Source organism: Gekko japonicus, unplaced genomic scaffold (genome assembly GCF_001447785.1).
Source record: "Gekko japonicus isolate JY-2015 unplaced genomic scaffold, Gekko_japonicus_V1.1 scaffold1585, whole genome shotgun sequence".
Classification (NCBI taxonomy): domain Eukaryota; kingdom Metazoa; phylum Chordata; class Lepidosauria; order Squamata; family Gekkonidae; genus Gekko; species Gekko japonicus.
In genome coordinates this window covers 419,380-446,042 of record NW_015172602.1, presented here as the reverse complement: position 1 = coordinate 446,042, position 26,663 = coordinate 419,380, and the positions used below count along the sequence as shown (strand labels likewise).

At 42.2% G+C, this 26,663-nt stretch overlaps 1 protein-coding gene across 1 annotated transcript; it reads left to right on the top strand.

Moving 5' to 3' along the window:
• Positions 1 to 1,187: 1,187 nt before the first annotated feature.
• AGR3 (anterior gradient 3, protein disulphide isomerase family member) lies at positions 1,188 to 14,252 on the top strand. Its single transcript, XM_015421587.1, has 7 exons — positions 1,188 to 1,290; positions 2,974 to 3,037; positions 8,217 to 8,269; positions 9,651 to 9,727; positions 9,825 to 9,888; positions 13,096 to 13,179; positions 14,175 to 14,252. Exons 1-7 carry the CDS (start codon positions 1,188 to 1,190, stop codon positions 14,222 to 14,224), a joined length of 495 nt encoding a protein of 164 aa, XP_015277073.1. The 3' UTR covers positions 14,225 to 14,252.
• The last annotated feature ends 12,411 nt before the right edge of the window (positions 14,253 to 26,663 follow it).

Below are 26,663 nucleotides of genomic sequence, written 5' to 3'. Positions count from 1 at the left end.
CAAACATAAGCTCATATCGTTACATTTCCCCCCTTAGAAAATGAGTTCATAAACAGTAGAGGCTAAAACTTTTAACTGTGTGGCCAATGCTGCTTTTTTAAAAAGAAAAAAACTGATGGGGAAACACTGCTGGGATGCTTACTTGAGTCCCAGCTGGCACATGGTTAAACACTTGTCATGCCTGAAGAACTCTTGTATGGTTCTTCATTTCAATGGCAAACCAAAAAGAACTCCTGTATGGTTCTTCGTGCCTGAAGACCTCTCTGCCTAGTACTACCAGGACCCTACAGGACTTAATGCAATTCTGCAGGACCTGCAAGGCAGAGGTATTCTGCCAGGCTTTTGGTTGAGGACAGCAACAGGTCCATCATAGCTGGCCCCCTCCTCCTCTTTTTTCTATCCACCATCCTTGCTTCAACCCACTCCTCACCTGCCTGCAAGACAGCGATGCAGTCCAGAGTAGAGTCACAAAGGAATATCTGATGCCATCTGAGATAACATAGCCAATTTTCGGTTTTTGCTTTTAATTCTGTTTTTAGCAGCTGTGCATCACCTAGAGCCTTACATTGTAGGGAATAGGTGATTCATACACTGAATGAATAAATAAATTTACAAGAGCACATTTTGAAAATCCCTTCTGCACACTGAGTCATTGCAGACACTGATTTTGAAAAGCAATGGCCCTTGTGCTTGTTATTGTTCCTTTGCTTCCCCTTTGTAAAGGTCTCATACCTAATCTCCATGGTTATTCTTAATCGTCCAAAATACAGCATGAGGATTTTGGAGGCATCTTCTGGAAAGGCAGCTGCTGGGCAAATGTGCTCCTCTGAATTCCAGAAGCTATCTGAAAACACAGTTGACCAGTGCTGATGCCTCTCCATCAAAGGGATTATAAACAATATTTGTTTTATAGCAGTTAGTGATTGATTAGGGAGCATTTTTAGACTCAGAGCTGCAGGATTTTTTTAAAAAAAACATTGATTAATGTTGGTTTAATGCAGAAATTAATTCACCGTAAAACACTAACAATTATTCCGTTTATTTTTCCAAGTTTAGTGTGTGTTTAACTTCAGAAGGCTGTTATAAAGGAAATCAGTCCTTTGTTTCTAGTATCAAAACAACATATTTCTCTTAATGTCTTTTATTATCAGGAATTCCCCTGAAGGAGACTGTGAAAAAGAAAGAAGATGCATTCGGCACTGGGGTTATCCTTCCTGCTCATTGCTGTGTCCTCCAATTTTGCAATGGCAATCCAAAAAGAAAAAAGAGTTCCACAGACACTGTCAAGAGGTTTCATCTTTTCACTTGATTCTATTAGCTCCATAGTACTCTAAGCAAACCATAAAAGCGTTCACTAAAAATTGGTTAACAGTGATGAGAAGACTGAAAAGCAGCAAAGATACAAAGCTGCCTTTTTGTGAATTCGGTTATTCCTTGTATGGTGAATGTAACTGGCAGCAACAATAGATCTTTGCTCTATTTGAAACAGGCTATAAAATATAAAGTGAGCTTGCTTTTATTCCTTCTCAGTTGCCAGACACTTTCACAACCGGCTACAGGAACATCTTTTTTTAGCTACCATGTCTTTAACTGGTAATTCTGGTTTATGTAGCAAGCAGTGGGGGGGGGGGGATCTCAGCAGAAATTCATAGACTGCAGCTGCAGTCCTAGGCATGCTTGCCAGGGAGTGAGCCCCAATGAACACTGTAATACTTACTCCTGTGTAAACAGGCATAGGATTGGACTGTAAAACTGTGATCTTATACACGTGTACATGAATGTAAGGCCACCTCACTGAATTCAGTAGGACTTACTTCTCCATAAACATGTGAAGGATCAGGCTGATCTTTGTTCAGAAAATGATTGCTCCCCCCACCCAATGGTTCTCCTCTCCCCACCCTTCCAGCTAGTGGGTCTGATTTTGAGCATGGAGGGAATACCAAAATCCCTGAAAACAGCCAGAACATGTATCCCTACAGTTTCCATCATTTTACTGCTAACCTGTTTATTAGAGAGAGAAAATGTTTTGGATTTCTGAACTGGGAAGACAGTCTGGAAGATGGACATTGTGGAGAGCCAGTGTGGAGAGCCAGTGTGGAGTTATGATTATTATGTCAGATGATACTCTGAGAGATCTTGGTTCAAAGACTCATTCTGCCATGAAAGCTTGCTGGGTGACCTCGGGCCATTTACACACACTCAGCCTAACCTATCTCACAGATAGGGTTGCCAGGCTTCCTGCTATGGCAGGCAAGATCATAGAGTTATGATGATTCCTAGATCTACCCATCATCACTTCCAGATTTTGCTCAGAAGTGACAGTGACATTGGCAACATCACTGATGTCACAGACTGCCGCATATCCCTGTCCCCCAACCGTACTCACAGAGGTGTTGTGAGGAGGAGAGGAGAATGCTGTAAGCTCCTTCAGGCCCCCACTTAGGGAGAAAGGTTGGATATAACTGAAGTAAATAAAAGAAATACATAGAGTCTGTTTGTGGCTTAGGGAAATGTAGCATCTGGACTCTTAGGATATCACCCCTTCTGCACTGTAATATGATGGGATGGTGCCCCTTATTGTGTGGAAAGAATGATTTTAAAAATGTGCAAGTTCCATATACTTTTTTTAATGAATAGTCTACATGCACCAAATATAGGGTTGGATCTAGGCCTGTGTTGCAGAAGCAGAAGTTCTCTTCTGGTTGCACAAGAAGGAGAATACCAAAGATTAGTAGTGTGAACAAAGAACACTACCTGTTGTTTGGATCCATCCTATTAAGTAAGAAGTGATCCTTAATGGCAGACTGGATCATTTACAAACTGATAAACTTCTACCCACCTGAAAGAAAATTTGACAGACTGCACTGTAGGTTTAATCCAATAACCAAGTTGTGTAATATTCTTTTTATTATTGAGTATGAATTATACATGAGATGGCAGAATGGTAACAATCCAACTTTATTTGTATTTTAGGATGGGGAGATGACATAATGTGGGTACAAACTTATGAAGAAGGACTTTATCAAGCAAAAAAAAGGTGAAGTAGTTATTTGTTTAGAGAAATACATTTGACATTCTGAAAATAATCTTTAGTTAGGGAAATGTATATGTCATAGATACATCTTCTTGTGACAAACAGTAAAACCAAACAAACCAAAACACTGCACCTTTGGCCTAAATGATAGGTTTCCAAGATAGCTGTAGAATACGTCAAGTCAGTTGTGAGCAGAGCAGAAACACCACACTCTCCTTGGCCATTGCCTCTGCTGCCCCCACCACTGCCCAGGAGCCAGAGCAACTAATCCTTTTTGCCCTCCCCAGGCCTCTTTCACAACAGTGTTGTTGTTGTTCAGTCGCACAGTTGAGTCCAACTCTTCACGACCCTATGGACCAGGTCACGTCAGGCCCTCCTGTCTTCCGCTGTCCTCTGAAGTTGGCTCAATTTCATGTTCGTTGCCTCTATGACACTGTCTAACCATCTCATCCTTTGCCGTCCCCATCTTCTTTGACCTTCAATCTTTCCCAGCATCAGGGTCTTCTCCAGTGAGTGCTCCCTTCTCATTTGGTGGCCAAAGTATTTGAGCTTCAGTTTCATTATCTGGCCTTCCAGGGAACAGTCAGGGTTGATTTCTTTTAGGATTGACTGATTTGATCTTCTTGCAGTCCAAGGGACTCTCAAGAGTCTTCTCCAGCACCATAGTTCAAAAGAATCTATTCTTTGGCGCTCGGCCTTCCTTATAGTCCAACTCTCGCAGCCATACATGACTACTGGGAATACCATTGCTTTGACCATGTGGACTTTTGTTGGCAGGGAGATGTCTCTACTTTTTATCATGCTGTTTAGGTTCGCCATCACTTTCCTCCCAAGGAGCAGGCGTCTTTTAATTTCATGGCTGCTGTCACAGTCTGTGGTGATCTGGGATCCCAGGAACGTGAAGTCTGTCACTACTTCCACGACTTCCCCTTCTATTTGCCACACAACAGTGTGGCAAGCCACATATGCCCTGTAGAGCTTCCAAAGCTCTTGCAATATCCCTGTTGCCCTTGCAACAGTCAAACAAATATTGTGGCCGAACTCTCTGAAAAAGAATTAATTATGTGAGGTTTGGGAAACCCTTTTGGGGATGTGCAGTTTACTGTGCGCTTTTTTTTAAAGGCAATGAGTATTCACTGTTCTGGTTCACAGATGGGGCAGACAAGCAAGGTTGAGTCAATAGGTGTTAAGTACGAGACTCGAGGCAGCAGGTGAACAGTGATAACAGCTTTACTGAACACAAAAGTCAGAAGAACCAGAACGAGACAAACAATAGAGCAACAGGCTCCTTTTTAAACAGTCCGGGCTTGGCAAGCCATGCCCACAAGTCAGATAACATCCTATCATATTCAGTACATAAAGACCAATCAGTTTGCTTCCCTCCAGAACTTCCCTTGTTCTGATAGGTCGGTTTACAATACCTTGCTTAGACTCAAGCTCAATACATTCATACATTCTGTTCCATACATAACAATAGGGAAAGTGATTCTTCTGTTCTTCTGCTATTTACTGTCACATACACACATATATGCACACCCATCTACAAGCAGCAGCCAAACCTTATATAAAGAAAACAAAATCTATTTTAGGGTTGCCAGGTCCTCCCTGGCCACCAGTGGGGGATTGGGGGTGTAGGGTTTCCAGATTCAAGTTGAGAAACTCCTAGAGATCTGGGATTGAGCCTAGGGGGGACAGGGACCTCAGTGGTGTACAACGCCAGTAGTCCACCCTCCAAAGCATCCATTTTCTCCAGGTAAATTGATCTCTGTAATCTGGAGATGAGTTGTAGTTCTGGGAGACAGACACCCTGGTCCCACCTGGAGGCTGGCATTCCTAATCTATCTTGATTTGGGGCCAAGCTCCTCCAGATCATTGTACTAACCTGGGTAAAATGGCAAACAGGCACCTCTGTTGACTTACAGAACTGCAGCTCTGAAATAGTTTTTAAAAGTAACTAGAATAACATGCGAAACATTTGTTTTGCCCATTGTATGAAAAAGCAGACTTTTCATTCTGTCTTTGAAAGTTGTACATGATGCCTGTCGCAGTACAAAATCATAGCAATAAAGGGGCATTATTTTGGCTACGGTCCTATACAAATTGATGCCAGAATACTTCACAATTAATATACTTTTAGCTATATTTAGGATGGAGACTTTTGTTGCTCTTATCAGCTACTTCTGCTTCAGCAACATTTTTATCCCAGACAAAATTCCTCCCCCGTCCCCAGAGTTGTGCACTTTATTTTATTCTGGGATTAAGCAGTGTTGTATGTGCCCTAATGCGGCTTTCGAGCAAGGGAACCTTTACCTTTATGTGCCCTAATGGAAGAAATGGGGGGAAACATCCAATTGTTAGGTGTACCTTGAAAAATTATTAATATCCATCAAGAATGAAGTTTTGATACTAGCCGGTAGACTTAACTCAATTATTTTAAATTATGTACACAAAGACCAGGCAGGTTTTATGCCAGGCCGCACGATCACAGATAATATTCGTAAGACTTTAAATATTATTGAATACTGCCGCAAGCACAAAATTTCCTCCACTATCCTTTCTGTTGACGCCGAAAAAGCGTTCGACAGAGTTGAACCTAAATATTTAATACAAGTTTTAAAAACTATGAATTTTGGGCCCAATTTTACAAAGTGTATTCAAGCTATGTATAAAAACCCTATTTCTTCTATATTGGTTAATCAGGTTAATTCACCTAGTATACACTTACAGAGGGGCACCCGACAGGGTTGCCCCCTATCCCCTCTTTTATTTGCGCTATCTCTAGAACCACTGGCGTTCGCAATACGAGAAGACCCCAAAATACTAGGAATTAGTGTTCCTCCAACTCAGTGTAAGATGAGCCTCTTTGCCGATGATATAGTATTCTATATTCAGCAACCTAAAGAAACTCTTCAACCTTTATTAGACCATATTTCTGAATATGGAAAAGTCTCTGGTTTTTTGATTAATTATTCTAAATCAATTTTATACCCAATGAATATTCTTAATCGAGAGCTGTTAGAGATAACAACAAAATATTCTTTCAAAACAGTAACTACTCATTGGAAACATTTGGGAATTAATATACCTGTACATTTAGATAACCTATATCAATGTAATTTTAAACCCCTATCGCTGACAACGACCACACTGTTAGAAGAATGGGGAAAATTCAACTTGTCTTTGTTGGAAAAAATCGACTTGATTAAGTCTATGATTTTACCTAAATTTTTATTTTTATTTCAAAATTTACCAATTGAAATCCCACTCAAGAATTTTCGGGAATGGAATTTGAAGATAAGTAAGTTTCTATGGAATTCAAAAAAAGCCAGACTGAATGCACGGCTATTGAATAAGCCTAAAAAATTAGGAGGTTTAGCCCTTCCGAACTTAATTAAATATTATGAATCTGCCCAACTTAAAGCAGTTATATATTATGCAGACCCTGTATGCGAAAAAGCATGGGTTGCGATAGATGGCCAAAGCTTAAATTCAGATTTTCTACATGAGGCTATTTGGAACAGCCCTAACGACAGAAGATGGAAAACACTAACAAATAGATTTTTGTTGTTTACACTGAAAATATGGGACAAATTTAGGTCTTTACTTACCTCTGAATCCTCCCAGATGGCAGCTTTTTTGGGACAAAGATGGTTCCCTCCAGGGAGACCACATAACGAGTTTAAAAACCTGCGAGAAAAAAGCATTTTTAGAATAAAAGACATTATTGTAAACGGTAAATTTATTACACAAGAACAATTTTTACATGCTACAAAACTTAAAATTCCTTGGATGCAATACTACCAACTACAACATATGTACAATAGATTGGTAGCAAGTTCTAATTTCAACAAAACGTTATTACCGTTTGAAAAACTGCTCGCTAGATCAAGCACAAACACAAAAGGGGCCATAACAATTATATATTCTGCCTTATGTGAAAAATTATGATCGACTAAGAACCCCGTTCAAGAAAAGTGGGAAAAAGACCTACAATGTTCAATCAATGAGAAGACATGGGCGAAAATATGGGGATCTTTCCAAATGACTACTAATAACCTGGCAATTCGTACTCAATCTTACAAGATGTACTCTAGATGGTATTTAACTCCGGAACGGTTGTTCCATTGTAAACATAAGCCCTCCCCAAATTGCTGGAAGGGATGTGGGAGGAAAGGATCCTTATTGCATTGCTGGTGGGAATGCCCTCTTGTTAATGACTTTTGGTTACGTATAAAAGACATTATACAGAAAATTACAGAATGTGATTTACCTTTTAATCCAGAAACGTTTCTTCTAGGTAACTATATGAAGTATACGGTTTCTAGAGAAACAGAAGAATTAATAGCAATACTGCTATCAGCAGCAAAGACATTGTTGGCTCAAGTCTGGAATCAGCCTAAAATACCTAGTATCAAACAATGGCTTGCAAAATGTTGGGACTATATAATAGCCGACAAAATTACTGAACAACTTTTAACGGCATTTTTTCCATCCCGTTCTAATAGGTTTTTGACATGCTGGTTCTCGTTTTTCCAATATATTAATCATAATCCGGGTTCCCTGTTTGTAATCCCCAAGAAATATATAGAGTTTTCTTTATATTGAAAGGTGTAAGACTTAGACTATAATGGTAGAATGTGAGTAACGTTGCATCTTGTTTTGTTGAAGTTTATATTGTTGTAAATGGCGTTGTTTGTTGAAGGTTGTGATTATTTTAAAAAAAAAATTCAATAAACAGTTTATATATATAAAAAAAAAAGAATGAAGTTTTGCATTGCTGGTCAGAATGCAAGTGGAATTCATCACCATGATGATAACCAAATCAGTTTTTTTAAAGAGCTGGAAATTCAATAGCACATGATTATTAGAAACAGCAGTTTCACGACTGGTTCAGTAGGTGTAAACAATAATTTATCAGTTGTGTGAAAAATACTTCTCATTTATCCATTTTCCCTTCTCATTCTCTATATGGTCAATTTCGTTTATGAGCTGCAATTCTAAGAACACTTACCTGGGAGTAAACCCTATTGAATAAAGACTTACTTCTGAGTAAAAATGCACCTAATTTCCATTAGTTCACTGCTTGTTTACTCCTCCATCACCACCCCCAGTACTTTTTTCACCTAATAAAGCATGGAATTTGCACGTAATGCAATATATTTTTTTTCCTTTTTGAAAAAAGTAACAAGCCACTGATGGTCATTCATCATTTGGAAGATTGTCAGTATTGCAAAGGTAAGTCATGCCTGTTTAATTTAACATATCTACAAACACATACTGCTTTTGATCTCTGCACCATAGTTATTAGCCATACCAAGATTCCAGTCCATAATTCTAAAAGTATCATAATAGTGGTGATATCAGTGGAAAAGCTCTGGAGCAAGTGCTTCAAGATTTGCCAGTTGAGTCACCACAAAGCTTCATTAAAGATGGGCTGTCCAGGGCTCAGCCTCAGAACCAGATGTGAGTACAAACTCTTCCCTTTGTACAGAATTATTAAGATATGTATTCTTTGATGTATGTGTGCAGAATACTTTCCCTTCACACTGAGGATAGTTTTAGGCAATCACTGAACTCAAGGGAGCTGCTCGGTAGCATACCAGACGTTACTAGAGCAATTACCTATTTTTTTTGTTAAAAAAACAACCCTCAAAAAGCTCTCAGGTGGCATGGTGAGGGGAAAGGTGCTCATCATGAGCAGCTGAGAGAGAAAAGTGTGCAGAAAACTCCTGTGCAGAAACTCCATTGCCAAGGCACATCCCTCTGCATTTGCAGCAGCAATAAGAGGAATATGGAGAATCTTATTTGTATGGGAACAACCTCAGTGCGTGAGAAGACATGTTTTGTTTGGCATACTCCCAGTAACAGTCACTGGCCCTCCTCCCTGGTTTCGGTGTTGATGTATGGGGTTTTACTGAATTATTTTATCATTTTAATGTTGTTTTTGATTGCTCTAATGTTTTATGTGTACCGTTTGACCAGGTGTAAAGAAACATAAAAATGTTTTAAATAAATCAATAGGTATAAGACAGCTTCATGATTAGGGACTACATGTGAGTGCTTGATAGTCAATACTATCAAAACTGGTAGCACCATGATGTAGTGGTTTCAACTGCACAGTGCTGTAGAGTTGTGCACTCTGCATCTCAGAACTGAAGCCATCAAGTAGCATTTGTGTAGAGCTTTGGGGGGCTAAGAGCACTACAGACATATTATTGTATAACTCTGTTGAGATAAGTCAGCATTATAATCCCCATACTGCAAATGGGGGAGATGGAGCTGAAGCTGTGAAGCTGAGAAACTGTGAGCCACCTACCAAGTTCACGGCCAAGGAAAGATTTAAACTGGAAACTTCCTGATTCCTAGCTCAGTCTCTTAGCCACAACACCAACTCAAACATGTCCTATCTATCTCAAGTAGACAGTTAATCAACCAGCATTATTATGCCCACTGCAGAAAAGTTTGTGTCCCTATAGTTCTTTGAACTGCCTCTACAGGATGGGGCAGGGAACAGATGATCACAATGATCAAGCCCATCATATGTTGCAGTAATTAAAAATAAGGTTAAATTGGTTGTTCAACCAATGCAATGATTATCTTTTCTCATCTTTTCTAGCACTGAAGAAAGTTTTTGCAGAAAACCAAGAAATACAAGAAATGTGTCAGAACAGTTTCATCATGCTCAATCTCATGGTACAGAGACACGTATATGAAACATACATGGGGGGGAGTGGGTTTCACACAATCACCAGTCATCATAATTGATTAATATGTCAACTTTTCTCACCAGCATGAAACAACTGACAAGAACTTGTCACCTGATGGACAGTACGTGCCTCGCATCATGTTTGTAGGTATGTCTCCCCAGAAAGGAACTTCATATCAATGTAACGTAACTACTACAGAGAAAATGGTCCTTCATTAATAAAGAATTCACGGTAGTGTGTTCTCTCTATACATTTTGTTAATATCCCAGAAGTCACAAATAGTTCAATCAAGCAGATAAAATGCATCAGACACTTATAAAAGTAGTCTGGTTCATCTAAGTCCTTTATCACAATCAGACGACGATTTAATTGGGAAAACAAAAACCTTATGCTATTGGTTAACTTCCTTAAATTTCTTGTTGCCCCCCCTCACATACTTATTAGTTGACTTTAAATTGCTAGCCCTTGTGATTTGCCACAACAGCTTGAATATATAATCTAAGGGTAGAAATGCATGTTTTGTTCATACAGGTGTAACAAAAATTTAACAGCTGCTTTGAGAAGGATGTAGTGGAATGGAGAGGCCACAGGGATAGGACACTTAAGCCTTTCCATGTGGTCCTTGTCTTCCATTTCAAAAGTCCTGCCCTCCACAAATAATTTGTTCCAATGGACCCTGAGGGGGTGGCAGACCCATGCAGTGGAAGCAGGGGGATTGGAGCCATTGGCACTAAAGTAGTGATAGGAAGGAAAAGATCAAATTGTTGTTGTTGTTCAGTCGCACAGTCAAGTCCGACTCTTCGCAACTGTCAGCTAAGCTGCCATGAGTAGGGAGAGCCGTTCTAATTGTTGTGCATTCCTTTCCATGCGCTTAATTGCTTGCTAGCTGCAACGCTTATCTGTAAAGAGGTACTGGAGGAGTGTGGTGTCTACCTTTTGTGGGATCGTTCTGGTTCCCAGCTTTTGCTACCATTAGAAACTGTCCTGATTCCCGCGTGCGGGAGCCCATCTAATTGGTTATTGCTGGGGGGGCATACGAATGCCCTATATCCTATTATGCGCATAGGTAACCCACCATTCCTAACAGTGTTCATGTTACTGCATCTATGGCTTTTCAATAAAAGTAAAACCTTCTTGGAAGCGTGTACTTCGTTGTTTTGCTGTGGGTCCTGACAAGCGACCCCATGGACCAGATCACACCAGGCCTTCCTGCTGTTAGCCAAATTGCCTTAAATTGCTATTTAATATGGGGAGTTACGATCTTAAATCAGGCAATAGACAAATACGGGGGCAAGCATCAATGTATACAGGGGTGCAGAGTCCTCCAGACCCACCAAATAGATGCTGAAACTAATGTCAGTATGAATTGAGTTGTTTACTGAAGGTATTCCAAGCATACAATAACACAGGCATACACACACTTATACAGTACCTAAGAAATATATAGAGAGGAAAATAAGCACATTCACTTTAGCAGGATGTTTCGTTGAATATTTTACCTGTCCTGGGCAAGATGAAGTGAGCCTCAGAAAAAATGAGGGGCTCGGGGTTTTGTCCTGAACCAACGAGGAGACTTTGGCTGCACACACCAAGAGTCGGGAGTTTAGGGTGAGGGTAGGAGGGGGTCAAGGGAGAGAGGAAGGGGAAGAGGAAGGGGAAGAGGGAGAGCAAGGGTGCAAGGGTGCAAGCAAGCGAGAGAGAGGAAGAGGGAGGGGAAAAGGAAGAGCAAGGCTGCAAGCAATCAAGAGAGAGAGAGAGAGCTGGTGCTGGGTGCTCTCTTTTATTAGGAGTTGAGGGGTGGGCTCATCTTGGCCACCTCTCTTGGCACACCTCCTGGTAGTCCGTCCCCAAAACTATGCTGACTGGTACTGGGGTCGAAGGTCCACAGGAGTGGGCAATGTTGAATCTAATGGGAAACTAGTTTTGAACAATGGCACCTGATGGGATTTTGTCTTGTGCTGGCCAGAGGCATTGTTCTCTTGTTGTCTTCTGGCTGCAGTTTCGACTAGGTGATGGAGAAACATGTCGCCTACGTGTACTGAGGGAGACTCTTCATGGAGCTTCGGTTCCCTGTCTTCTGGCCTGGCATGGCAGTTGCCTGGCTGCTCAATGCTGTATATGGCTAGGGAGCTGGTTCACCTTCACTGCAAGTAAAGGGGTTGGTGACATACAGGATCCATCGGCACAGCATTTCACAGGAAGGCTTCCTTCTTCTGAGCATGTGTCTGTAGCTGGCATCTTTTGGAGTCACCTTATAGTTCAGTCCCTTTTGCACACAATTAGCACAGGTCAGGTTTTTCATAACTTATGAGTTCATAAAAGCACAATAGGGGCCTTATAGGGCAACACTGTCTTCCGCCATCCTCTGAAGATCAAATACTTCACTCTTATGGCTTCCCTCCTCTCACAATTATGTTTCCCTCAGCAAAGAAGCCCTTGTATATATTTCCCTCAGCAAAGAAGCCATTGGGCTTTTTAAAAAAATGGTTAAGCATTTTTAATAGAAGTAGGTCCTAAACTGGGAGCATATTTTAAGGAGGATAATCTTATCTGGACTCCTGTCCTGATTTTTGCCTGTAGGTTGCCAATACTGAGTAGATAATTGCAAACTGTGATTTTCAAAGTACAAAAGGCTAAGAATTAGAACGAATACCAGTGCAAATATACACTACATGTGGATATAATGTACATTATAATGGGCAGAGTCCTGTAGTAGTCTTCCAATGCAAACGCATGCAGTTACTCCAGTCTTAGCCTCCTTGCTAATCAGTGTCTTAGGGTGATTTCCCACAAGTGCTGCTCCGCGCTCACTCTTCTCTTTGGCTCGATGGTACGTGTCAATTTCACACAAGCTGCTGCGCAACCGCATTTTGCCCCACAGCTTCTACTGCGTCTACTCAATCCTGTTTTTTGAGGATTGAGTAGACGCAGGGAAAATCGCACGAAGCTGCAAAGGCAAAATGGGGCCGTGTAGCAGCTTGTGTGAAATTGACACGTACCATCGGGGCAAAAGGAAGGAGTGAGCGCGGAGCAGCGCTTGTGGGAAATCCCCCTTAGACTGCAGTGACTCTGCATAGGATTGCAGTGTCAGGATCATATAGAATATGCCACTGGTGCCTCAGGGATGCAAGTGAGACACCTACTCCTTTTAAATACAGTTCATCCAAAGAACTGTGACTGAAATGTTGTGGAGTGTCCAGAAGCATTAGGAGAAAATAGCTTCATTCTTGAGGAAAATACATATTAATTTCTCATTCCTTTGAAACAGAATTATTCCCTAATTTATATACTGGTATAGAAATGAGTAAGATGTTGTTGCTAAGAAGATAATGAACACTTTGATTACTTTTCCAGATCCTTCTCTCACAGTGCGAGCTGACATCACTGGAAGATACTCTAACCGACTGTACACTTACGAGCCTCAAGACTTGCCAGTGTGTAAGCTGAACCAGGGGCTGCTTATGAGATACAGCCCTTTTATTACTTGACAGCTGAGAGCTAAAAGGAGGGGAAATGTTTTCTTGTGTTATTTGGTGGGAATAATTAAAAAACAAAATCCCTGTTAGAAACAATGCAAGAAATGTCCTCTATGTATATGCGGTTCAATCTGCTGGGCACAATAGGGTCCTACACCCTCACCACTTACACTAATGTCAATACACAGGCAACACACTAGTAAGGCATGGTGGCACCAGAGGGACTGTGAATCTTGTGCATGCTTGCCATATTCCCCATGCACTGCTTCCTCTGTGTCCCATGCAAGGCAGTCATGCTCTGGTCTATGAGCAACTAGCATGGCAGTGTTAGAGGAGGACATAGGAGGCACACAGATTTCCACTTTTCTGTGATTGTCCCTCATTTGCAGTGGTTAGAAGGGCCTTTATTCTCCACAGGACCGAAGGCAGATGAATATAAAAACATTAAAACCACAAGAAACAATAAAATTGGCACTAATCCGTCTTCAACATAAAACAAACAAAGCAACATTCAGCCATCAAAAACTATCCTCCTAAACAATTCTATTTTGCGTAAACTATAACAGTGACAACAGTGAAACTATGAGAACAGTGTTTAGGCACTGGAGACCTCACTTCAAAAAGGATGTGGACAGAATGGAATGGGTACAGAAGAGAGCAATGAAGGTGATCAGGGGCCTGGAGACCAAGCTCTATGAGGAAAGGCTGAGGGAATGTTCAGTCTGGAGAAGAGGAGGTTGAAGGGGAGAATGAGGGCTTCTAATGTCCTGGCCCCACTGGTGGACCTCCTGATGGCACTGGTATTTCTGGCCACTGCGTGACACAGAGTGTTGGACTGGATGGGCCTTTGGCCTGATTCAACATTGGCGTCTCTTATGTTCTTATGATTGCTCTCTTTAGAGTATCTAGCTGTCCAAATGCTACATAATCAACATTCACTTTTCTGTCTTCTTTCAGTAATAGAAAACATGAAGAAAGCATTGCGTCTAATTCAGACTGAACTGTAAGTGGTAGCTGAGAGACCATCATCATCATCATCTCCCCAAGTTGAAACACTTCAGTGAAATCTGCAGATTTTTAAAAATATATTCTTAGGTGTTTTTCTCAGTTGAGAGACATTGACTCTTCCTTTGAACAAAGGACAAAGAGAAGGTGATCTAATGCAAGTTTGAAATACTAGCTCAAATATATTCCTCGATATAGAAATTCTTTCTTTTTATATCCAGAATTCTGTTGTACTTGTTAATATAAGCTAAAAGACAATATATTTAAATAAAGAGGGTAAACTGTTCTACGTGCTAATAGTCTACAAACTATATTCTAGGTAATCTGTTTATTAACTAGAAGATCAAAAATGGCTGATAACTATCCCTGAAGGACAGTTTGTCACTCACTCACAATCTTTCCCTGCAGCATCCAGCTGCAGGACTGTTGAGTTGGCCACGCCTACAGCCCCCCCTTCGGGTTCCCCGGGTGCCTCGCAAGCTGCAGGGCACCAGGGAAAGCCAAGCCAATCCAGGGAGGGAAGGCAGTTTAAACTGCCTCCCCTCCTTGGGTTCCCCAGGCGTCTCATAGCTGCGGGGCGCCTGGGGAAGCCGATCCAGATACTGCCTTCCTTCCCTCGAGCTCCCCATGCACCCTGCAAGCTGTGGGGCACCTGGGGAAGCTGATCCTGGGAGGGAGCTGCGCTGTCAGGGGTGTGGCCTAATAGGCTAATAAGTTTATGTTATTGGGTGTGGCCTATTATGCTAATGAGTTCCTGCTGGACTTTTTCTACCAAAAAAGCCCTGGTGCTAAGATTCCATAACAGATGTGAGTACAGGGGTGCCTAAGTTACTACCAGCATGCCAAGCAGATGCTCTACCACTAAGCCATGGTGACAGCGCTGTTATTTAGAGGAAAAAATGCTCTGTTTCAGGGCAGCCTGAATCATACACTTAAAGTATGCCTCAGTTCATGCTGGATTAATAGAGGTTCATTGTGAACCAATGGGAGCTTTACACTCTTCATGGCTGGCTAATGCCCAAATAGGGAGGGACCGTGGCTCAGTGGTAGAACATCTGCTTGCCATGCAGAAGATTCCAGGTTCAGTCCCCAGCATCTCCAGCTAAAAAGGTACCAGGTGGTAGGTGATGTGAAAGACCTCAGCCTGAGATCCAAGAGAGCCACTGCTGGTCTGAGTAGACAATACTGACTTCGATGGACCAAGGGTCTGATTTAGTATAAGGCAGCTTCATGTGTTCACATGTATGGGGGGGTAGCATGATATTTTCTTTTTTCAAGGCTCCTTCTGATATTCTTGCATATACTGCAGTTCACAGGCTATGTACCATTTATGTTTCAACATGCTCACAGCATACTGTAGAGGCCCACTATGATTTCACCAAAGTACGTGTTTTGTCATATTTGCATGCAACATATTTGGGGAGGTTAACAGATTCCCTCTAAGCTGAGTTAGTGTTAGCTAGCCCATAGTTTTTTAGCCTCCAGGTCACAAATTTTTCTCTTAGCTCAGGAAGGATGGCTCCAGAGCAAACTAATTTATGCAGTAGTCAAATCACTCACTCACAACTTTAATGCCAGTAGCTCACAAAGTAGAATTTTTGCTCACAAGACTCCACAGTCTAGAGGGAGCACTGGTTGTGGCATGTTAGAATTTGGGGCATGAATGAACGACACAAGCCACCATCTGACCGAAAAGCCTCTTCCATTAGAGGAAGACTCCAGACCTCATCATGGGGTTGCCAGCTGCCTAGATTTTTTTTTTTAATAGAGCCTTAATGGAATGTTATTTACCTCCATGCCACGAAAAGTTTCAGCTGCCCATTTCCATACATGTAAAGGGACATTACATTTTTTTTGTCCAGGTCGGTTGGCAAGTCTAAACTTCACTCACCAAAGTGTTATCATACATACCACACCACCCAGAGCTGGTCTTATGCACCAGCTAATTAAACTACTGTTTAGGTCCTCAAAATAACCCCCCTAAAAATTGCTAAATTACAAAGTTTGGGGGGTAATGTTTCAGGGCCTCTTAGTTTAGGGCTTTAGCGAATCTTGTCCTGGCCTTGGCACAGCCACAGAGAAGTGCTGTCCAGTCATTGCTGTGTGAAACATTTTTCTGAAGCTGTAAGAATTCAGGGGGGTTGAGAGTTTCCAGGAACATGCCAATGAAGAGCCAGTGTTCCCTCTAAGCTGAGTTAGTGTGAGCTAGCTCACAGTTTCTTAGCCTCCGGCTCACACATTTTTGTCTTAGCTCAGGGAGGATGGCTCCAGAGCAAACTAATTCATGCAGCAGCCAAATCGCTCGCTCACAACTTTAATGCCAGGAGCTCACCAAGTAGAATTTTTGCTCATAAGACTCCACAGCTTAGAGGGAGCCTTGGAAGAGACCCTTCATTATTTTCAATTGTAATGATTATTTTCAAACTTCCAGTGTAGGTGAGGAATGAATGACAGAATTAAAGGGAAGAGAGGTACTGCTTCCCACAGTAAAGCATTAAGTTGTCAGTACTAGTAGCTATTTCTTTTCATCTACATTTAAAGACAACATGGCATAAGGGAGGTAGAGGGTGTGCAATTCCCTATCTGCACCACAGAGAGGCACTGTACTAATGTCAAGGTTTTGTCAGGCAGAAATCAGTATAACACCACTGAAACAGGACTAATCTGCGTTCCAGACAATAAAACATGCCAATTGTGCTTGTTAAGCCACTTTCCCTCCTCAGTCCATCCCTTATTTTAGTATTCATTTCTCCTTCTCAGCTACTCTATTAACAACCTAGTTTTACCCATTTTACTCATCACAATCCCCAGTCTCTTTTCTACCCCCCATCACCTCTCTCGCAAGTAGATTGTAAAGCTTCCTTGCAGCAATTCTCTTGCTCCTCTGTTCTCAGGAAGACGGCTGATGCTAAATGCAGATCAGGCATTAAACAAAAGCAGCAGTCATTATGGATATATGTAGAAGGGAAGGTTGCCAGATAGGGTGGCACACTGCTTAGAAAGTGTTGAATTAGGAGTTGGGAGACCCACTCAGCCATTAAGACGACTGGGTGTCCTTGGGCAAGTCACCCTCTCTTAGTCTAATTACCTTATTGGGTTGTTATGAGTATAAAGTGGAAATGGAGAGATCCTGTGTATGCTGTCTTGAAGGAACAGTGAGGTGAAACTGTGATAAACAGACACCATGCAGAAATACTTCCTACTCCAGTCATGGACTAAGAGAGGAGTCTTCTGTAGAAATAGCAGCTTCAGTCTTTTGCAGTATGAACAGAGCTGTGCTGCACTAAGGACAGCCTTCCTTTCCCCCTTCTCCCGATGTAGCTGTCTATGCTCCCTGAAATTTCCACCCATTAATTGTTCCCCCATGGGGCATTAATGATAGGGTTCAAAATGTGGGGCTGCAATGAGAAGGAAGAATCAGCAGAAATTGCCCTCCCCCTCTTCCATGAGCAAGAGAGCCTACCACAAGGAGAAAGGCAAGTTAGGATCCAAGCTATAACTTGGAGCCCCTAACCTTCTAGAACAAATGAAAACAAATGTTTCATGTGCTTCTGCCAGAGAATCAACTAGATATAGTGGTCACAACACCTGGGACCCCTTTACCATAAGGGTTGAAATATAAGTATCATCCCTGCCCTTTTCCCATTTGTGTTCCACAGCTAACCCAGGAGTGACTAACAGAGCAATCCTGTACAGACTCACTCTGATCTAAACCCACTGAAAGCAATGGGCTTAGACTGGAGCAACCTCCAAATGTGATCACACTGTAAAAGTCTCTAGACTAAAAGTGTGATTGCTAGGTAGCTAGCCCTATAGGCTGTGTCCAAATCCCAGACTTCATATGATGCAATGATCAACATTGCAGTCACACCAGAAGCAGGAAAATGGGCAGGATGTTGCATGAGGGCAATAACTCTGAGTCAGTTGCTTTGGCCCATCTGAACCATGTGAAGTTTTAGACCAATAAGGTACAAGCAGGAAGATAATGACAAGAGCAAGACAAGAGAGTGGTCTCTTGCAACAGGATCCCTCTGCACAGATTCAGTATTGCAATCATGACCTCACATATTGTAATAATGGCTCAAAAAAGCCAAAACGGTGACTAGTAACAGTGCCTAGAGCACAAAGAGCTGCCAAGAGATGCTGAGAGTGTTGCAGTGCCAAAGCAGACAACGTTATTTGAAAGTTCCTGTAGAATGGGGTTGTGTACGAATCAACTCCAATAAAGCCAGGTATGGTTTGGTGGTGGGTGGCGGGGAATCTAAAATGATATTCTCATCCTTAACTCATTCCTTTCTCTTCACTGGACTTAACTTTGCAAGAGGAAAACACATAATAATTAACATGCCAATTAATAAATGACATACATATTATCGAGCATAATAGAAAGGTACCTATTTGCTTCCCTTATCTTATACATTTTTATCCCACTTCTTCCTCCGAGGAGCTCAGAGTGAAATACATGGTTCTGTGCTCCTCCATTGTATCCTCAGAACACCCCTGTGAGGTAGGTAGGTTAGGCTGAGAAAGACAGCGGATGGTCCAAGGCCTTCCAGTGAGCTTCATGGCACTGTGGGGATTGGAACCTGGGTCTCCCAGGTCCTGGTCTGACAACCTAACCCCTACACACCGTCTTGCTCTTCTGCCCTGATGAATTCAGTAATATTTTCATTCCTCTCTCTGAGCCATTTTAAACTTTGCTTTTTGATTTCTCAAACAATTATCATGAATAAAGCATTTCAATGTTAATTCTCACAAAACTGCACAGGAATATACTGATTGCACTGGCACCCACTGCAGTCTTTCATTCCTTATTTTGGGTGCATGACATATTCATGGACTGAATCTGATACCTGCTATAAATTACGTGTCTACAAAAGAGCACATTCTCATCCTGGCTGGATTTCCCCTCCTAAAATTGCTAACAATTTGGATGAAATGAAGAAAAGCTCTTACACCATTCTCAAGTAAAGGCATATACACCACATTATTTCCTGGACTTATCAGCTGCAATCTGAACAGGAAGCAAACACTCCAGCTCCCTGCAGAGGACAGAGGTCTAGAAACAAGAAAACTGACGGAACAAGTCCTTGCCCCATATCCGTCTCCTACTAGGAGGGCGGTGGCTCCCCTAAGCAGCTGGCAGGTGCATAGATGCATGGGGCTGAACATTTCCCACTGTACAAATATTTGCTGTGAGCTATAACAAAAGCCCGACGTTTGCCATGGTGACCAAAGACTTTGGAACACCTCAGCAGTTAAGCAACAGAAATAACATGAAGTGGATGATTGAGCTCTGAATCTGATTTACTTTTGGATTGTTCTAAGTGCTACACCTTTTGCAAGGGGGAAATGCCAAATGCTGATGTGTCTTAACTGAGTGACCAGTCAGATCAAGACACATAGCCTTCCTTCACTTGAAGGGAGCAACAGGATGGAATCCTTTAAAGTCTTTGCAGCCCAACCTCACCCACATTTACAGGGATGGAAGGTCTATTTGTTTTGTGGGATTACTTTCCATAAGCACCTTAAGAATTAGGCAATAGACACAAAAGATCTTTGGGAAGTTTGTTCTTCCAGTTTTCAATTCCTGCTATTCTCCTTGAAGTTTCAGTGGGGTATAACTCTTCGCCCAGTTTATTGTGTAAATACGGGTGCATCCTACGACCAATTGTCAGTCTTTTCAAGTAAGGCTACAAATCATATTCTCTTTAGCAAATATACAGTGGGAGAGTCTAGTTTTTAAAGAACACTTTAATATTTTGGCTGTTCTGACAATCAGCTGGGCCTACTTCCATATGAATCCTTCCTCTGCCAACTCCTACACAGCTTCCCTTTGATACCAACAGCAGGCACCCATCTTTAATTTGTTCCAGGATAGTATGCTATAGGAGCACCTATTGGGTGCGATTTCACTTCTCTCTGTGCTTCAGACTAATTACATAAGTTAAAGGAAAGAAATCTCTGGGATACGTGTTCATCTGAAAAATGACTCACCAGAAAGGGAGGGGAGAGAATATAATTGGTCTCACAACACGCTCTACTGAACCATGAAACTACAAAGACATTAACAATATCATTGGGGAAGGAAGAATTCACACACTAAATGTGGTAATCTGGTGATAATTACATCCTACACAAGTCCTTGGAAAAATGCTAAGAGACATACAATGGTCCTCAGACTGAAGCTTGGAAGTAGCCAAGGTTTGGATAAAGTGTATAGTTCGTTTCCAGGGTTGGAAGTTAAGAGAGACCCTATTGCGAGTGTGCTAAGCAATTTCAACTCAACAGTAAACTTAAGTCCAGACATTTTTTAAGATCTGAAAAAAGAACTGCCTGGATGAAGAGGGAACTTTAATTTGTTTCTCACTAGCCCACTTCCCTCTCTCCAAAGTAAGAGGTTGGTAAAATGCATGTCCAAAGATGCAAATAGCAAAACTAAAGGACAGATCTGCCATAACCGATGCCATATTTCAAATTATAATGTATGAATGAGACAACTGTTACTTTTGTTTGTGAAGTAATAAGGAACATTTGGGAAAGTTGCTAAAATATCACTTCTGTTCCAAGAGTAAGAATAGTACAAGGGACTGAATAAGAATGACTGAGCACAGTCCGGTGGAAGAGGCAGAGTGTAGACCTACGTTCCTCATTAGGAATGTGAAATAGTCTGGTGAAAAAGTCAATATGCAGTTGTTTCACAGTTCCTACTAATAAAATCCCCCACACTTAAAGAGGTGAGCATTACTGGACATCAGAAATTGTGTTAAATGCTCTTGTAAGAGTCAAGAGTAAATCAGTCTTACAGCAGCCAAACTCACTGCATGGTTAGAAAGTGTGGGGGTTCAGGAGCATCCTGCCTTCAGTAGCTCCCTTATCCATCTTGCCATTTCTTGTCCTTATTGGGCTTTCAGGACCTCAGAACTGGAGGAGGAAGAAGAAGAAAGAAGAAGAAGAGATTGGATTTATACCCCACCCTTCACTATCCAAAGGTGTCTCAGAACGGCATACAAACTCCTTTCCCTTCCCCTCCCCACAACAGACACCCTGTGAGGTAGGTGGGGCTGAGAGAACTCTTGACAGAAACTGCTCTTTTTCAAGAACAGCTCTGACAGAACTATGGCTTGCCCCAAGGTCATACAGCCAGGTGCAAGTGGAGGAGTGGGGAATCAAACCCGGTTCTCCCAGATTAGAGTCCGCACACTCAACCACTACACCAAACTGGCACCAAACCACTACACCAAACTGGCACAAGGAAGCTTGTGGCAACTGATTCCCCCTCCTCTCCACTGGGTCTCTCCTGCCCAGCCTGGAGAAATAACCTAGCAACCTCCCCATTGGCCTGCTTCTAACCTCCAGGTGGGACCTGGGGATCTTCCAGAATTACAACTATTCTCCAGACAACAGAATCAGTTCCCCTGGAGGAAATGGCTGCATTGGAGGGTAGACTGTATGACATTATACCCTGCTGAGTTTCTGCCTGTTCCCCAAACCCTCCCCAAGGCTCCACCCCAGAATCTCCAGGAATTTCCCCACCTGGACCTGGCACATGATCAATCAATTCCCCTGAAGCCTCACAAGAACTAGCAGTTTTGTAAGACCTCAGGGGAATCTTATGCTGCACATGCAGCCTCTTTCCCACTCCCATTGCCCTGGCCAGGCTAAATTGCCAGCCCAGACTGTATTACCACTGTTGCAACACCCCTCCTCTTGCTGCTGCTGTCCTGGAAGGCTTGGCAGCTGCTGGTTGTGTTTGAATTGGAGCCTTAAAGGGCCCATACCGTGTTGCAGCATAGGGTTGCCAGATCCAGACTGAGAAACTCTTAGAGATTTGGGGATGGAGCCTGGGGAGGTCAGAGACCTCAGTGGGGTACAATGCCATAGAGTTCATCCTCCAAAGCATCAATTTTCTCCAGGGGAACTGGCTTCTGTAGTCTGGAGAAGAGTTGTAATTCCAGGGGATCCCAACGTCCCACCTGAAGGCTGGCATCCCTATATCCTTGTTGCCACTGTCCTGGCAGTCTTCCTTGTTGCTGGCACTGCGGGTTCCCAAGTAAATGTCCTACAGTTCCATGATAAGTCCCAGGGTGGTTCCTGGACAGAAAGCCCACATATATTGTCCAGGTCTCAGAACTGCTGAACTGAAGTCAGTGGAAAGAAAAATTGAACTATTTAAGACTGAACAAGATTCATGATAAGAAAATGAAGGTTTAGACCATCCTTCTTTACCTTTCAGATTTAAACTACAGATTGGATCGAGTGAAGAATGTACAGTTCCCTGCCCGGTGACAGGTTTGATTCATCCATAAAACCAGTTTTTCCTGCATTTTAACTTACATTGCAGAACTGTTCTTTATCAATGGCTTTTAACAGAGACCAGTTCCTCTGGAGAATAGCTGCTTTGGAAATTGTGGTTTTATACCACTCCCCAAACCCCACCCTCTCCAAGCTGTATCACCAAGATCTCCAGGAATTTTCCAACCTGGAGTTGACAATCCTACTTCATAGCATTCCTATTAGAATGTATAATGTACTGGGTTCAGACGCGTTAGCAAGTGATCAGCTCATATTTATTAGTGAAATTCAGCTCTATTAGAGACAGACTAGTCGGGTTCTAACCCTGATTTTATCCGTGTAGCACACAACACCCCACTCCCGTGATTGGCTATTTACAGTGTAAGAGTCCATTACAGGTCAACTTTAGGATCCGGGCAAACCTATCGGTCCGCACTAGGATCCGAGTCGGCTATTGTTTTAAATTCTGAAGGTGCGCTGGACCACATGGCTTCCTTAGCGCTACATGTCCAAACATGTCCATATCAATACATAACAGGATGGCTTTTCTATACTACATTATTTATGATGTTTATATGTATTTGTTTCAACAGAAAAAAGACAAAAATCTTTTCAGTAAAATGCAGCTTTATATTAAAATCATTGGGTTTTTTTAAAATTCATTCCTATATGACCAGCTCCTTCTCTCTTTCACATAATAGCCTTTATTGTGCTGTCGGCTGGAGCTACCACTGTTTTTCTTGTGACTGACCAGACAGCCTAACCAATCAGGATGGGAGAATTTCTCTTTCTTCCCATCTTCTCGAGCATATTCAACACAATTTCCGATGCATTCCAAATGCCAAATATCAGAGTACCCTGGGTAATGTAGTCTTTTTATGATGCCTGTCTCAGAGGATCTCCTGTCTGCCCAATGACCAACTGACTGGTCAGCCTCTCCCCTTCCAGCCTGCAGCATCACACGGTTATATTTACTTTCACTGAATGCTGAGGGATGTATACATTTATATACTACACACTCCTCTTTGGCAGCTGCTCAAGGCAGTCAGCAGTGTGGTGATCAAATCCAAAGTTCACTTCAGGAATGACCATGGCTATCAAACACAATATATATTCACCTGTCAAACCTCCTTACCCCAAAGTTCTCTAATTTTCAACTCATCTCCCTGACCAACCAAAGTTTCAAAACCTGTAATTACCATATTAATCCCAAGGGATACCCTACTGAGGTCCCTGCCACACGGCAAGGAAAAGGACGGCTGAACTGCAGCTAATCTGAGCCGCACCAAAGTTGAGACGCTGCAGCGGGATCCCACGGATCCCCCAAGCTGCGGCACGGCACTCCCCGGCACGATCAGATGCCGGGGAGGAAGAGTCTGGTGGGAGGGGGAGTCTGCCGAACTGCGCATGCCCGAGCATGTGCAGTACGGCCGGGGGCCGGGATGCGGCGGCGCAAGGACTCGCCAGCCGATCCCACGGCCCGGCTTGAGGCACTCTACTGGAAAGAACCACCTAGGTAGATGGTTCTTTTTTAGAGCGCGTTTTCGGCGGTAGGGACGGATCAGGGACGGGCAGGCAACGATTCCAAGATGTTGCTGTGGGATCGTGCCCGTTTGCTCCGCCCCCGTTCCGTCCCGCTCCCGGCCCAAAACGCCTCGTATGAACAGGGCCAAAGGGAGCAAAGACTCCAAAGTTTTATCCTGCTAACACAAGCCCCCAAATAAGTATGAGGTACCATAAAAGTATTGCATTTTATTCTTGAAAGTGAAAAATAATTATTAAAAATCAGAATTTACATGGCATACAAAATAAAAAGCAGAAAATACTTAAAATGGCAAAAGTATTTAAAAGGAGCAAAACACAAGTCTTCCTACTCAGCAGCAGCACTCTTTCTACAGCAGGAGTACAAAGCGAGTATTTCACAATTTCACAAAGGATTACACTGGTGCCAGGGAGCACAAAACTTGATTTCTAAAGAGCGCCTGGGTTATGATGAAGAAGCAGGCAGGGAAAGCAACTCATGCCTGGCAAATAGTGAACCTACTGGAGACACACCTTGAATCCAACAGGCTTCCTTCCATGGGTGAGATAAATACTCTTTATTTTATAAGATTATAAATTATAAGATTATATAAAAGATTAAAACTTGATCGACTAGCCAATGTCAGAAAAATAATCAAGTTTTAAAATCTTTATACACATGAAAGCAAGTCTAAGCCAAATACCTATGGAGCACTGAGTCATTGTGAGCCTCTGCACATTCCCTATGGAGTGGTCTAACAGGAAGGACATTCTCCTGAAGCATTTCCAGTTAGATTGGTATAACATGGCAAAGGGGGGGAGAATAAAAGAGTTTGTTTCTTCTAGTGACAGATGCACAGGAAACTCTATATACCACCATACAAGAAGAATAGAGTTGGAGTCTTAGGCTGCAGTCACACACACTAAATAATCCACTTTCTATTCACTTAAACAGCACTTTCTAAGTGGATTTTTACTGTGTGAACTAGCAAAATCCAGTTGGAAAGTGGGTTGAAAGTGGAATGAAAGTGGATTATTTAGAATATGTGACCGCAGCCTTAGACTTCCTGTTTGAGAATTTAATTGCTGATATCCCAGCTAGAGTACTGTGAACTCCCCTGATAAGACATAAAATATGCTAATGAAAAGAGGGTTGCTCATTATATCTCACCTTGCTTCCATCATGGAATTTAAAACGCTATGCACTGGGTTCTTTGGAGGTTTTCCAGCCAGGCACGGATGAGACCCCGGCTTGCTTAGCTTCAGTAAACTTGTTGTATAATGTGCTGCCCAGCCCCAAGTTGATTCCCTCAGCATGAGTAGCAGACATAGGCAACACCTGAATCGCCTTAACAGTGAAGAAGACATTTGCAGGTGTACCATTTTTGGCTGAGGAGGAAGATCTCACTGGGACAAGGACAAAATTCTCAGCTACATTAATAACATTGATTTATAATACATATGATAAGGTTAATTAAGACATGTAGCAGTCTGAATAACTAAGACTAGCCTGATCTCATCAGCACTTGGAAGCTAAGCAGGGTCACTCACTACTTGGATGGGAGACCACTAAGGAAGACCAGGACTGCTGTGCAGAAGAAGGCAATGGCAAACCACCTCTGCTCATCTCTTGCCTTGAAAACCTCAGGAGGTGGAAAACCTCAAGAGGTGGGACTTCTTGAAGTCACCATGAGTCAGTTGTGACTCAACAGTGCACTTTAAGATGTGTCAAACAGGCAGCCTTTTAAATACTATGGGATTTATGCCTTAGACATGCCTACCTACTACACAGGGCCATTTAATTGTGTATAATTATCAATTAGTGAATAGGACAAGGGAACCAGTCAAAGAATAATAATCTCATGTGGTCTGGAGGCACTCCAGGTCTCTGCTAACTGTATGTTAAGAAAGCAGTTTCTGGGCAGATAAAACAGCAATATATTGACATTCCCAGCTTTTACATGTAAGACTAATCACCTCCCTTTAAAGCTACCTTGGCAAACGTTTTCAGCTCTCAAGTCCAGGAATTCTGACCTGTTTTGTTATCACTTAATGAAATGTGTTACCAGGTGAACCAACATTCTCAGCAACTGTGTTATCCGACTCCCCTTGTTCACCTTACAATACTAAACACAGAGATTGCAGAGATAATACATTCATTTCAGCCTAGCTGAAGGACCAGGCTAAGTTATGGAAAGAAAGAGCTTCCAGCCAATCAGCTCCGTGGGTAAGCAGTAAGCAGGAACTGACTTAAATGAAGTTCCTGGAAACTTGTGCCAGCGTCTTGCACATGAACACTCCCCTGCACAGACAACTAGTAGGTAGCTATTAGGAGTTTTTCTTCAAGGTTAATATTTTATACTGTCTTGTGAATGGGGGGAAAGAAAGCCAAAGATCAAGATGTGATAAAAATAGTACTGTACTACCAGGAACCTCCTTTCATAAAAGAAGCTTTGCTACTCAGCAGTGTGAATATGCTTTCACACATCTTATTCTCATTTCCTTGTCTGAACTTTTCTAGGCTGCTAATGACAAATCCTGTTCTCTATCCTTCCCAGTAGACTACATCAATGACATCAATGGCCTTGCAGTGCAGTTTAGAGCTTCAGGACAGAATCTAAGGCA

What these genes read in the sequence shown, in the direction of transcription:
- AGR3 (XM_015421587.1), top strand. Translation starts at nt 1,188, where the DNA reads ATGCATTCGGCACTGGGGTTATCCTTCCTGCTCATTGCTGTGTCCTCC. An exon ending in TCCACAGACACTGTCAAGAG is followed by an intron (nt 1,291 to 2,973) that starts GTTTCATCTTTT and finishes TTTGTATTTTAG; the next exon opens with GATGGGGAGATGACATAATG. An exon ending in GCCTCGCATCATGTTTGTAG is followed by an intron (nt 9,889 to 13,095) that starts GTATGTCTCCCC and finishes TTACTTTTCCAG; the next exon opens with ATCCTTCTCTCACAGTGCGA.